The 14,757-nt window shown below is 41.1% G+C and overlaps 1 protein-coding gene and 1 long non-coding RNA gene across 10 annotated transcripts in view; one reads left to right on the top strand and one right to left on the bottom strand.

The window, feature by feature from the left end:
- shank3a (SH3 and multiple ankyrin repeat domains 3a) overlaps positions 1-14,757 on the top strand; it is a 307,884-nt gene that overhangs the window by 170,764 nt on the left and 122,363 nt on the right. For all 9 annotated transcript variants that reach the window (XR_002195651.2, XM_020040539.3, XM_020040544.3 and 6 more), the window contains 3 exons: positions 986-1,137; positions 1,975-2,142; positions 6,078-6,194. Coding sequence is in view for 8 of the 9 variants with exons in the window: in XM_020040539.3 (XP_019896098.3) it covers positions 986-1,137; positions 1,975-2,142; positions 6,078-6,194 (437 nt within the window). In the remaining variant the exon portion in view is untranslated. The remainder of the gene's footprint in view (positions 1-985; positions 1,138-1,974; positions 2,143-6,077; positions 6,195-14,757) is intronic.
- LOC117593381 lies at positions 6,955-14,691 on the bottom strand. The gene is made up of 3 exons (XR_004574806.1): positions 14,647-14,691; positions 13,998-14,166; positions 6,955-7,019 (listed from the first exon to the last, which is right to left on the bottom strand). It is a non-coding gene; the product is annotated as an uncharacterized LOC117593381 (long non-coding RNA).

The raw sequence follows: 14,757 nt of genomic DNA, 5'->3' as shown, positions 1-14,757 counted from the left end.
AAGTAAAATATCCTTATAACTATTTTACTCCTTCAACAATCACACATTTTACACTGGGGTTAACCGCACTGAGCGGTTGGAAGCACATACTTGATCCAGCATTTTTGTAAAAAAAAAATCCTATTTCACCTAGAATTCATTGCAGCGCAGTCATTCTTAAGATAGCCAGGGTCTTAAGTGCTTTGTGCAATGGTCTGATTTAAATGTCTATCTAAAGTCTGACTATCTACTATAGCTAAGCCATTGTCAAAGTGTATCTTTGTGAAACCGCCCCTGCAACTGCTTTTTTGGTGACTTTCTATCATGTGCTGTCCTGTGAACAGCCTACAGTGGATATAAAAATTCTACACACCCCTGTTAAAATGCCAGGTTCTTGTGATGTAAAAGAATGAGACAAGATAAAGATAAATCATGTCAGAAATGTTTCCACCTTTAATGTGACCTATAACGTGAACAATTCAATTGTAAAACAAACTGAAAACTTTGAGGGGGAAAACATTTTTATTACAATGACCTGGTTGCATAAGTGTGCACACCCATGAACTAATACTTTGTTAAAGCACCTTTAGATATTATTAAGCACTCAGTCTTTTTGGGTAGGAGTCTATTAGCATGGCAAATCTTGACATGGCAATATTTGCCCACTCTTCTTTGCAAAAGCACTCCAAATCTGTCAGATTGCAAAGACATATCCTGTGCACAGCCCTCTTCAGATCACCCCACAGATGTTCTATTGGATTCAGGTGTGGGCTCTGGCTGGGCCATTCCAAAACATTAATCATCTTCTGGTGAAGCCATGCTTTTGTGTGCTTTGGGTCGTTATCGTGCTGAAATGTGAACTTCCTCTTCAGCTTTCTAATGGATGCCTGAAGGCTAAAATTGCCTGGTATTTGGAATTGTTCATAATGTAAGAGGCCTGAGAAATTGGGGATAATCAGCAACGGCTTATACTAACCATGGTTCCTCTGTCCCCCATGTGATGCAGAATGTCCTCTGACCATGGCGTCTCAGCTGGAGGGCTGCGCAGAACTCATCAAGGTGCTGAAGAGTGGTGGAGCTCACCTGGATTTCAGGACACGAGACGGCCTCACCGCCCTGCACAAGGCCGTCCGCACCAAGAACCATACAGCCCTCATAGTGAGTACAAACATGCACACGCAACCACACGCGCGCACACACACACACACCTGTGTGATCTTCAAACTTTCTACTTGTCCTAAATAAGAGTATGACACACCATTTCCTGTCTGGATACTGTACTGTATGTAGGTGCTAAGTGCTCTCTTCTGAGACCTAACTGAAAAGATCCATGTTTTCATTCAATGGGATTGTGCCCTCCCTTATGCACTGGGTTTTCATCTGCTTTGAGAGGGTTAGGTTGTTGCTCTCTCTATATGAGTAGGTGTGGGCTCAGTGAATGGATGTGTGTCCTTAATGAATGCCTCTGATATGACTCATGTAATTGTTCTCATCATGAGAGCTATTCTGTAGCATCATCTTAATGGACTCATCCCTCGTTTTGATCTTCGCGTGTAAGGCAGTCTATGATGGAAATATTTAGCGTGCACAGAAGAAATCCATAGCATTTCTATGGGTTGCATTGGGTAGCGAGTGTGTCTTGTCTGTGAGTTTGTGCATTGTGAGTGTTTCTAGCCTACTGCTGTCAAATATGTATCGATTTGTTTTGGAAAGCATCTGCAAGTGCCAGTACTGAAATCCCAGAAAACCAAGCAGTGCCAATGGCGAGGCACATAGGATACAGGAACACTTCCCCTAGGAAGGCAGGAACCTACGACGAAACAGAGAGTTACCTGGCTCAGAGGTGTGGCTAGTCCTCTTCTACCTTTGCTGGTGGAGGTCAGACTAGTACAGAGTGGTGATGGGGAAGACAGTCCTGGTGGTGTGCAGCTGGGTGTCAGTTCTCTAAGGTTTTCAACTCACTCACTGCTCTTTCTTGCCTCCTCCCTCTGCCAGACATTGCTAGACCTGGGTGCGTCTCCTGACTATAAAGACAGTCGGGGACTGAGTCCACTGTATCACAGCTCTATGGTAGGAGGAGACCCATACTGCTGTGAACTTCTGCTCCATGACCACGCTCGGGTGGGCTGTGTGGATGAGAATGGCTGGCAGGAGATACACCAGGTAAATTGAAACACACATACACATGCGCGCGCACACACACAGACTGCTGCTGTGAGGGTATCAACTTGCTGGATCATTAGAAAGAAAATGTAGAGGAAGATCAAAAATGAATTAATCTACTTTTTTGGATGGGGTTATCTTCAGACAGACATCTCAGTCATTAAATGAAGAGGCAGAAGTGCCACCATTCTTTTATTCAAAACCAATGGTCATCCAGCCTAGGGATTTGGATCCTAAATGCTTGGACTTTGAAGCTCAGAAAATCAAATACTGGTCTACCACGAAAAAGAAGTCATTTGCTCAACTTGGTGTTTCAAAAGCCCTTGAAATGGCTGTGGCCAATTTAAAGAAACATAATGAAGAGTAATGGAACGAGCCCTGCAGTAGGCTGTTGCCACTTGTTGCGGCAAGACCAGGTTAGGTTATGTAGACAACGACACCTAATGTTGCATTCAACTTGGCTTTCCATTCAAACTGTTTTCCTTTCTCCTATGAAAAACAGTGTATGATACCCTTCAGCGGTGGGAAGATGGCTACTGAAAGCCTCGACAGACAGGCTGTATCTGTGTGCTGACAGTGTGATCACGTTCTCTGTCAGTGGTAAAGTGTAGTGGCAGATTTCAAATCACCAGTGAATTATTACATGAACCTCAAAAGATTAATAAACCGGATTATTGCTCAGAATAAAAAATGGTTGTTTGATTATAGGTTGCAACATTGCAGCCCTATTTTCTGCTCTCAACATCATCATAATTGGTGTCGTTGAATAATTTATTTTGGTTCTAGCTGGGGACTTTCCGACACTGAACACGTGCCTCAAATAGCAGTCTGCATCAATGCTGAGCCTTTCCCCCCGTTTTCTCTAAAACTGAAATTGTGTGGTCAGATGCATGAATGAGAGTTCATCGTTTTTTTTTTCTGAATGAATCATGTTTCTATTGTGCTGTAGAGCAGTGTGCCACTCGTGAAATTGCTATTTTTCTTAAAGAGTGATCATTGTAATAGTTTAAAGGTTTGACAGTACAAAGACAATTGTGGCAATATGTTGTTAAGACTATGCTAGATATGGATGAATAATGTCTATGATTCTCAGTCAGATGCCTCAATCAAGCTTTGTTTAGTCCCTAGTCAGATATTCAAGTTCTCTTCCCAGTCAGAGGGTTCTCGCTTGCTACCCAAGTTCACAGACTCTGACCAGTAGCAGCAAGCAATGTTTTCTTATTAGAAAAGACACCTTCATTTTTTATTTGATTTAATAATAAAAATGTGCCTGCTTTAGTCATTGATAAGGATGCATTTTATATTGCACAACAATAAGTTGGTTTGTTCTTGATTTCTGTTTTTCAGGTTCTGTATGGCAGGTTCTGTATAATGCATCATTAATTACCTAACTTGTTTATCATTCAATTATGGGAGTCATCTGGCCATAGTCAAAGTTTCCCTGGCCATGGTTAGTGAAATCTTTGTGCGCTACTGCTTTTTGGGTGTTTATAGGAACCTACAGCTCCGGAAAGATTAAGAGAACACTGCACCTTTTTATTTCCTTTCCAAAAAAGTTGAAAAGGAAGGTTTTGAGTGAGGAACAGAAGGGTTAAAATTAAGAGACCACTGTAAATTGAATGCTTCTGTTCCTCACTCAAAACTTTCCGTTTTAATGTTTTTGGGAAGGAAAGATAAAGGTGCAGCAGACTTTTTTCCAGAACTGCATTCAACCTTATTATGGCGTACACACATTTCTGCACACTTCTTCGATACTACAACAATTAAATATACAATGTCTAGGACTTGCCAATGTCTGAATGAACTCTGAACAAAGAGAGAAATGAGAGATACGAGAGAGAGAGACTAAAACAGAAAGAGAGACTGAGAAAGAGAGGCTGAAACAGAGAGACTGAGACAAGATGCTAACACAGACTGATTTAGAGAGAGACTGAGAGACAGAGACAGAGAGAATCAGGCAGACTGCGAGATAGCAAAAGAGAGACTCAGGCAGACTGAGAGATGGAGACAGATGGAGACAGAGAGACTCAGGCAGACTGCGAGATGGAGACAGAGAGACTCAGGCAGACTGCGAGATGGAGACAGAGAGACTCAGGCAGACAGAGAGATGGAGACAGAGAAACCCAGGCAGAGTGAGAGATGGAGACAAAGAGAGAAAACAATCAACTATCAATAGGTAAGATTAACTGACACTAAACCTGTGCCTAGAGGCCAACTCCTTCCAGATCCATCCAATAATATACTACATGTGATCAGTTACCTTCCCTGTTTCCTCCATGGTAGGAGTCTTCATTAATTTGTGTGTGTGTGGATATCATACAGTCCTTGGATAATATGTGCTGCTGTAACACAGAGATAGAGAGGGAACTGTTAAGACAGAGCATGTGTGTGAGAGAGAAACAAAGAAGGGAAATGTATTGTTTTCAAAAATCCTCAGTAACCCAAAATGGAATCCATGTGACTATCTAACCCTAACCTCAATAACCCAAACTGGAATCCATATGACTATCTAACCCTAACCTCAATAACCCAAACTGGAATCCATGTGACTATAGAATCCATGTGACTATCTAACCCTAACCTCAGTAACCCAAACTGGAATCCATGTGACTATCTAAGCCTAACCTCAGTAACCCAAACTGGAATCCGTGTGACTATCTAACCCTAACCTCAATAACCCAAACTGGAATCCATGTGACTATCTAACCCTAACCTCAGTAACCCAAACTGGAATCCATGTGACTATCTAACCCTAACCTCAATAACCCAAACTGGAATCCATGTGACTATCTAACCCAAACCTCAATAACCCAAACTGGAATCCATGTGACTATCTAACCCTAACCTCAATAACCCAAACTGGAATCCATGTGACTATCTAACCCTAACCTCAATAACCCAAACTGGAATCCATGTGACTATAGAATCCATGTGACTATCTAACCCTAACCTCAATAACCCAAACTGGAATCCATGTGACTATAGAATCCATGTGACTATCTAACCCTAACCTCAGTAACCCAAACTGGAATCCATGTGACTATCTAACCCTAACCTCAATAACCCAAACTGGAATCCATGTGACTATAGAATCCATGTGACTATCTAAGCCTAACCTCAGTAACCCAAACTGGAATCCATGTGATTATCTAACCCTAACCCCAATAACCCAAACTGGAATCCATGTGACTATAGAATCCATGTGACTATCTAAGCCTAACCTCAGTAACCCAAACTGGAATCCATGTGACTATCTAACCCTAACCTCAGTAACCCAAACTGGAATCCATGTGACTATAGAATCCATGTGACTATCTAACCCTAACCTCAATAACCCAAACTGGAATCCATGTGACTATAGAATCCATGTGACTATCTAACCCTAACCTCAGTAACCCAAACTGGAATCCATGTGACTATCTAACCCTAACCTCAATAACCCAAACTGGAATCCATGTGACTATAGAATCCATGTGACTATCTAACCCTAACCTCAGTAACCCAAACTGGAATCCATGTGACTATCTAACCCTAACCTCAATAACCCAAACTGGAATCCATGTGACTATAGAATCCATGTGACTATCTAAGCCTAACCTCAGTAACCCAAACTGGAATCCATGTGACTCTCTAACCCTAACCTCAGTAACCCAAACTGGAATCCATGTGACTATCTAACCCTAACCTCAATAACCCAAACTGGAATCCATGTGACTATAGAATCCATGTGACTCTCTAACCCTAACCTCAGTAACCCAAACTGGAATCCATGTGACTATCTAACCCTAACCTCAATAACCCAAACTGGAATCCATGTGACTATCTAACCCTAACCTCAATAACCCAAACTGGAATCCATGTGACTATCTAACCCTAACCTCAGTAACCCAAACTGGAATCCATCTTGAATCCATCTTGTTTTTCTCCTGATATAGGCATGTCGTCATGGTCACGTTCAGCACTTGGAGCACCTGCTATTCTATGGAGCCGACATGGCCGCCCAGAACGCCTCTGGAAACACCGCCCTACACGTCTGTGCCCTCTACAACCAGGTAACTGAGGGAGTGCGCACACGCACGCACACACACACACGCAGTAAACAGTGCTTAGACAACCAAATAACAGTACAAAAGTATAACATTGTATGTATTCGCTTTAGTAAGTCACTCTGGATAAGTGCATCAAAAACATTATTTAAATGATCAAATCATTATCACTCTTGATTAAGATGAGCAGAAAAGGCTGTATGAAATCAACTGCACAGGTAATTAGCTATATTGTCGTTTTCTGCTTATCTTAATCAAGTATAACATTAACTAGCCTTTTTTGATGGTCATGTAATATTGCATTGGAAGGGACCTCCATATAGAATATTTCCAGATCCTTGAGATGTCTGCTCTCATGGACTGCACTCCTCAATTATTACCTGTTATTCAATGGGATTCAAATCCTGAGACTGTGATGGCCATTGTAAAATGATTATTATGTGGTCAATTCACCGTCTCTTTGTGGATTTCATTGAGTGCTTGGGGCCATTGTCTTGCTGGAAGATCCAGTCGCAGCCACGTTTCAAACTTCTGGCAGAGGCAACCAGGTTTTGGGCCCAAATGTACTGTACTACTTGATAGTTGAGTCCCCACTGGTGTACATGGCTACTGTATGTCTGACCATTGCACATGGCTCCAATCCAAGTGCCATTGCCATTTAGCAAACAGCATGTTGGTTTTTCTCAATGGCCTATAAATATAGGCTGTTGACTTGATAGTGGCATTTCATTGTAGATTTGGATGATTTATGAATTCCAAATGAGACCACGGTCTGTATTCTTCTAGCACTGGCCTTTTGTTTCTTGTTTGTATCCCAAACCACCATTCTCACTGTTGAAGGGGAGTAAGGCAGGTTTACCATTGTTCCACTGGGTTTTATCTTCACCATTATAGCTGTAATTGTAGTAAGTGGTATATGTAAGCAATAAGGCACCATGGAGTGTGATAAATGGCCAGAATACAACAAATTAGGCACAACACATTGCAGAGTGCTTGGACACAGAGCTTAGTCATTGTGTATTAGCAATATACCATAAACCTGTGATGCAATTGCTATTATAAAATGGGTCAAATTAATTTAAGCAGTACAATTTAATGCAGTGTCATACCGATAATACACTCATTTAAAGTGGGCTCCATAAGAACTGAGAGAGTGAAGTAAAAATTGCTATATTTGCTGTTGACTCAAAGCATAGAAAAATACGATTAAATTATGAATATGACACAAAAAGTGCAAATTGTCACCTTTTATTACTATTTGTTTCAACAGGTATGTTTTACCAACTAAGAATAACAGCACTTTCAGAGTTACATCCAAGGCTGTATCAATCTAAGTGTTCCGTACCATGGCTATTAGCATTCAGGATTTCAGGCACCCTGTTTATAATTCAAATTTTAGCTTCTTTTTTTTAGCTTCATTTGTAAGTTCTATACCATTCCCCATGGTGATAGGGGATGAATGAATTTTGCATACACATTGCTTCATTTCTATACACCAGAGGAACAGGAACCCATGGGAAGCCACAGTACAGTTCTTAAAGACTGAGATATACTAAAAGAGTAGAATGTTAATGCAGATTTAATTATATTGGATTTAATTATGTTGGCCAAAAAGTTCTTCCCCTATCTGTTTGAGCAAAAATGTATATTACTTGTTAAAAATGAAAAATGTCTCTTATTATGAAATACATTTTATTCTCATATTCTTTACCTGTGCACAGCTCATTACCTGTACTGTTTCTTTTTAAACAGGCTTTTCTACTCGTGTTTATTGAGGCAGACAATCTTTTTGGAACAAACTGTAAATGTAAATGTGTAGTGAAGGGCCAAGTCCGCTGTTCTGTTCATAATTTCACAGTGCTCTTAACTACAAAGTGAACTGAGACTGTTTGCGTGTGTATGTTTCTGTGTGTTTAAGTGTGTGAAACCTGCTCAACTGACAGCACTCATGCACATTGATCTGTTTCCAAGGTTCTAGAACACTCCAGTCACTATGGAATAGTTTTGATACGTTTGATCTAGCCTGGTTTTAACAGGACTGGAAGATAATGTGTTCCACTATTGGCTGAAGGGAGAGCATGGTGATCTGTTCTATTCCATAGGCATGCCACATTAATTGGAATAAAATCCTTGTTTTCAGTCACAATAGAATGGAAATAATGAATCACAATACATATTATTGGTACTTAAGCATGGTAATAATATCTTGTTTGAAGTCCCTGGTAACTTGTTGGACTGTGTTGGATTAAAGGGAGGAGTCTGGAGGTTGTTTAACCAGTGAAAGACTGAATAAAATGCTTAGTAGCATATTTTGGGGGTTGCAAATGTCCTCATAATTGGTGCAAGCAAAACTTGATAATTCAATTTAAATCATGTTTGGGTGAAAATCCCCTTTCCTGGGGTTGTGTCTGAAGGCCCATGGTGTCAAACTTCAGAATATGTAATTATTTACTTCTCTACCAGGCTTGAGTTGGCATCATTAGCTCAATCTAAAACCGTGCAACCTGAAATCTACATTACATGTGGACACTAACTCGAAAACTCTTCAAAGTGAGTTAACAATGTGCCCCTGGAATCACTGAGTGATGATGTCATCAAAACAGATACAGTTTTTCTTCAGAGGATTTTAGAGTTATAGAGAAAAAAAATTGGGAAAAATGACACTATCTTGTCTTGGCTGCATTGTCTCTAGGGCATTCTTCCGGTGCAGGTTTGGGAGGATTTGGTGTGTGCGGTTATAGTCCCAGGAAACCCCTGCACCCTATATCTCTTGGCTGTCTTTCTCCTATGGCTGCTACATCTGTGCAGTGGTGAAGATAGCACGGCACGGCGTCTGTCCTCTTCAGCCTCTTATTTGGTTCCTTCTTCTCTGGCCTCAGACCTAAGCTGCTACCTGACCCAAGCTAACCACCAGGCCTTTCAGACCCTAGTTTACACCAGAGCCAACACTGTTTGGCATCATTAGCATACGGATCGTTCCTATTAGCATGGATATTCTCCTTTGCAGCATCACCATCAAGCCAGAGCATCAGTTCATCTACTGGGTTGTCATCAAACTATAGAATAATCCAAAAAATTATGACTAAAATGCCAAATAAATTTTAAGAATACAATAATGTGTATTGAATGTCTTATTCATTTTTTTTATTTTAATCTTATTTTGATGATGTAGAGTACAAAATAATTGAAATTTTCAACCAATTTACAAAGTATTTAAGCATGGTTAGTCTTTTTTAGCCAAAAGCATGGACGCTCGAAACACATGAAAAAATGCTTAGGATGAATTACACAAAGAAATTGCCTTATTTGTGCATTTCAGAGAATGATTTACAATTGCCTACATGAAAAAATATGCTGTTTTGATATATATCCATAAAAATACAGAAAAGTTATTTGTAGATTGTATTGGACATTGTGGGTTATTATTACGCATGAATTCATCTTGAATGTTTAATCCTTATCCTTCTGGCCCACAGTCAGCACACAGCGTTATGTGAGCAAGCCCGGCAAACCAAATGGTGGCACTACATACATAATTTCATGAATAATTATTTAGTTTAATACATTTGATGAATTACATAAAACCAGAATCGTTGGTTAAATAATCAACCAAATTCATAATGATGATGATAGACTATGTTTGATATTTTGTTTCACATCTAATGAAAAACCGAAATGTGTAATACATTTATTGAGTTGTTGAAGATATCATTTGTATTATGTTTCCGTAACAAATAATTTGGTTTCAACAAGGCTCTTATTTTTTATCTGAGGGTATCGCCCATTCATCATTGATGTCATTCATTCTTTAAGGGGAGATTAGCGCCTGGGTACCAATTAGCAGCTGCCTGGGTACCAACGGCAAGTGGTGTGTGCTTTTGGCGGATTAGGTAGGAATACGTGGTAACACAGGTAAATAGATAGAGTTTAGAATTCTGAAAACAGTTAAATTCTGTTAACTTTTGATCCATGAACAAAATCGTTCAACCTAATTATTTTTTAGCATGGGTCCAAGATGTTGATCTTCCATAGTTCTTACATGTTATGGCCTGGTATAGTGTCCCCTCTTGAATTCTTGGCTCCACACACACTTTTCGGTTTGTCTGGGGCACCTCAATAATCAACATAGCTGTTTGCAATACGGTACCTCATATGGCACATGATATTGGAGTATCATTCCTCTATGTTGTGTTCTTTGTTCAGAGTTAGTCAGCACTTGTGTGTTGCGTTAAGTTTCTCATGCCATAATCTCTCACAATGAAACAATGTAATATACGCCTATTTAGGAAAGGAAGGAGGAGGGTAGCTTTCAAAATTGCTGTTTTATTTTAATTACAAACATAGACGCCAGTTGGCGTAGGCATTTGGTAGGTTCTAGTGTTAAATACACTGAACAAAATTATAAACGCAACACGTGTGAGCTGAACTCAAAGATCTAAGACTTTCTCTATGTACACAAAAGGCCTATTTCTCTCAAATATTGTTAAAATCTGTGTTAGTGAGCACTTCTCCTTTGCCGGGATAATCCATCCACCTCATAGGTGTGGCATATCAAGATGCTGATTAGACAGCATGAATATTGCACAGGTGTGCCTTAGGCTGGCCACAATAAAAGGCCACTCTAAAATGTGCAGTTCCATCACACAGCACAATGCCACAGATGTCACAAGTTTTGAGGGAGCGTGCAATTGTCATACTGACTGCAAGAATGTCCACCAGAGCTGTTGCCTGTGAATTTAATGTTCATTTCTCTATCATAAGCCAAAGGCGTTTCAGAGAATTTGGCAGTACATCCAACCGGCTTCACAACCGTAGACCACGTGTAACCACACCAACCCAGGACCTGCATGTCCAGCATCTTCACCTACAAGATCGTCTGAGACCAACCACCCAGACAGCTGCTGCAACAATCGATTTGCATAACCAAAGAATTTCTGTACAAACTGTCAGAAACCGTCTCAGGGAAGGTGTTCTCTTCACGGATGAATCCCGGTTTTCACTGTACAGGGCAGATGGCAGACAGCATGTATGGCGTCGTGTGGGCGGTTTGCAACATTGTGGATCGAGTGGCCCATGGTGGCGGTGGGGTTATGGTATGGGCAGGCGTGTGTTATGGACAACGAACACAGGTGCATTTTATTGATGGCATTTTGAATGCACAGAGATACCATGATGAGATCCAGAGGCCCATTGTTGTGCCATTCATCCATGACCATCACCTCATGTTGCAGCATGATAATATACGGCCCCATGTTGCAAGGATCTGTACACAATTCCTGGAAGCTGAAAACATCCCACCTCTTGCATGGTCAGCATACTCACCGGACATGTCACCCATTGAGCATGTTTGGGATGCTCTGGATCGGCATATACGACAGCGTGTTCCAGGTCCTGCCAATATCCAGCATCTTCGCACAGCCATTGAAGAGGAGTGGACCAACATTCCACAGGCCACAATCAACAACCTGATGCAAAGGAGATGGGTTGCACTGCGTGAGGCAAATGGTGGTCACACCAGATACTGACTGGTTTTCGGACTCCCCCGGACCCCCCCAATACAGTGAAACTGCACTTTTTAGAGTGGCCTTTTGTTGTTGCCAGCCTAAGGCACACCTGTGCAATAATAATGCTGTCTAATCAGCATCTTGATATGCCACACCTGAGAGGTGGATGGATTATCTTGGCAAAGGAGAAGTGCTCACTAACACAGATTTAGACAGATTTGTGAACAATATTTGAGAGAAATAGGCCTTTTGTGTACATAGAGAAAGTCTTAGATCTTTGAGTTCAGCTCATGATAAATGGGGGCAAAAACAAAAGTTTTGTGTTTATAATTTTGTTCAGTGTACTTCCCTCAATGAGGTCCCAATAGGAAGCAGCTGTTTAGGGGCGAGGCAGGCTCTGCTAGCTTGCCCAGGATTATTCCAGAAACTGCCAGGCTTCTGTGGAGGCATTGGTGCAATGCTGATTGAGCATACTGTAAGTTGGGGCAAGTTCACACTTCAGTGTATTTTACACTATGTAAATCTGGTAGAACTCAAGGGCCGTAGTCACAAAACATTTTATCTTACCACTAGGAGGACACCTAAACAGCAGTAAAAGTTCCTACCTATTCACAAAGCTGCTAAGATGAACCTTTACTAAGGAATGGGAAGAAGTCTTAAGCTAAGAGAAAGAGGGGGGTTGACCCCCGTTGCCATGGAGGATGTTGTGTTCCACAAAGAACCTTACTTACTATGCCCACAGTGATTGGCGGATAGTGGAGGGGTCTCTGTCAGTAAATTCTTCATAGCAATACTGAAGAAGGATGTGTCATGTTACCATATTGATATTTAGATATTACAATTTAAATTTTGGCAAAGTGTCACTGATTAAAAATGAAACCAAGAATGATATACTGACTATTCAAGATATGTTCAGCTAATTGTCAGCCTCATGTCTGGCAGCTCGTAAAGAAATGCGCGTGAATGTTTTGATGGTGCAATAATTTGTGCAATTGTGTCCCACCACCAACTGCACCGGGTGGTCCAGCTATGGCCATGAAGTCGGCTTTGTTTCTTTGTAGCTGGCGAATGAGGAAACCAAATGCTTTGTTGGACAATATGGGGTCTGGGGAGGGCATTTATTGTTTGATTTAATATTCTACAGACAGATGACTGAGATATATATGTAGTTCGTCTGCGCTGCATAGCTGCATTTTCCCTGTGGCCAAGTAGAGTAGAGTTGTCACAACCTTGCTCTCCTGGGTTATTGGGTTGGTTCTGTTTGTTGATGAAGTGACAGCATCCCTGACTACCTCTACTATGATAATAATACCTTCGTGATTTAGGTGATACCTTGTTAAAAGCTCAGTATCATTAAATGTTTCTAAAACGTCAACCTGATTATGAGGCGGATTGCAGGCAGCAGCCCTTTTAGGATTGTTTGTGACTTGGTCTTAGTGACTTAGGAGTCCTCTTGACTACTCCTACCTTTTCACAGATTTAGGACCTGGTTTTAGCACTGAAACGCTTTGTGAAATACTCTTGGATCAAAAATGTAGGAGCCCTAAAGAAAGGTATAAGATATGGTTTTATATTTTACACGTTGCCATTTGTCAAACTGGAGTTGAGCAAATTGCTGACATTGGTGGCGGCAGGCTAGGGCTAAAACACTCCCAGGCATTAGCCCTGGGCCCCCATTATCACACTCAAGAAGGATTCAGGAATGCAACCACGTCTACCACTTGCAGGACACTGTCTTGATATAATATTCTAAACCAGGGTTTCTTAATCCTGGTCCTCGGGACCCAAAGGGGTGCTCATTTTTGTTTTTGCCCAGGCACTCACACACCTGATTCAAATTAAAGACTTGATAATAGGTTGATTACGTCAATCAGGTGTGTAAGTGGTAGGTCAACCTTAAGGATTAAGAATCACTGTACTGTACTAACAAATGACATACTGTGTAATTGCTTCATTCGATTGCAAGCTAGCTTATTGCAATTCAAACTTGTTTATTTTCTTTTAGAATTGCAGCATTATTCTATCTAAGAATATTAGAAAGTAAATATTCTCCATGGGGCAGGAAATAGACGTGAACTACTATTTTTGAACAATATTGACCGGTAAACACAGAACATATCTGGGCTAATGATGCTAACTCCAGACTAGGAGAGAAGAAAAGAATAACTTGAAGTATGAAGTATAGCACCATGTGGGCCTTCAGACAACCCCAGGTAAGGGGAATTGCAAACAAAAAAGAATTCTGTCAAAATATCCCTTTAAAGAATGCAGGTTTGACCCTCTACTAATGAATATGCATGGTCACCTGTGGGATGGATGACGTTTCCTCCTTCTATCATGACTGGTCTCTGCAGTGTCCTATCATCATCCCTCCAGCATTTAGACAACCAGGATGCCAACATATGATCAATCCAGGGACAAGGCTTCTGAGTGAGGCTTAGGAGGCTAAACACAGAGGGTGTCTGGATGAATATCTAGGATCCAATGGAGAGAAACTACCTCAGTGACAGAGATCCATATGCAATTGACAGAAAGGATATGAGAGTTGAGAGAGACAGAGATAAGGAGCGAGAGTAAAGTACAGAGCCATATTAAAGGAGACATGGATGAAAACAAAGGACAAAAGAGATTGACACAACAGACAGCTGTCTGGCTGATGTGTCAGTAGTCAGCCAGTCTGTCATTGAGACACACACATCCATGCAGTAAGACAGTCTGCCAACCAATATGTCAGGCAGTTATTCAGTCAGTCAGATAGACAGCCAGACAGGCAGTCAGGCAGCCTGCCAGTGTACAGAGTAAAGTAGACTGGTTTTATTGACCCAACTTGGATGGGGGTTATTGGCTCAGGGGGGTGCGTGGCCAGTGGGGGGTATTCATCTGTTTTAAGGAGAGTGATGAAACCGAGCACAGCTGAGGCTGGGAATTAATGGAGCTCGAGTTGAACCACGTACCTGTCAACAGACAGAACCCAAACTTTTCCAGTGATGGGGAGAACCTATACAGGAGGATAATTCATTATTATTTTACTGATTCTTCATCAAAACTTTAGCCGGCATTTTTTA

This window comes from Esox lucius, chromosome 19, assembly GCF_011004845.1.
Source record: "Esox lucius isolate fEsoLuc1 chromosome 19, fEsoLuc1.pri, whole genome shotgun sequence".
NCBI classification, from domain to species: domain Eukaryota; kingdom Metazoa; phylum Chordata; class Actinopteri; order Esociformes; family Esocidae; genus Esox; species Esox lucius.
The sequence above is the reverse complement of the archived record's forward strand: the minus strand, read 5'-3'. Positions and strand labels throughout refer to the sequence as shown.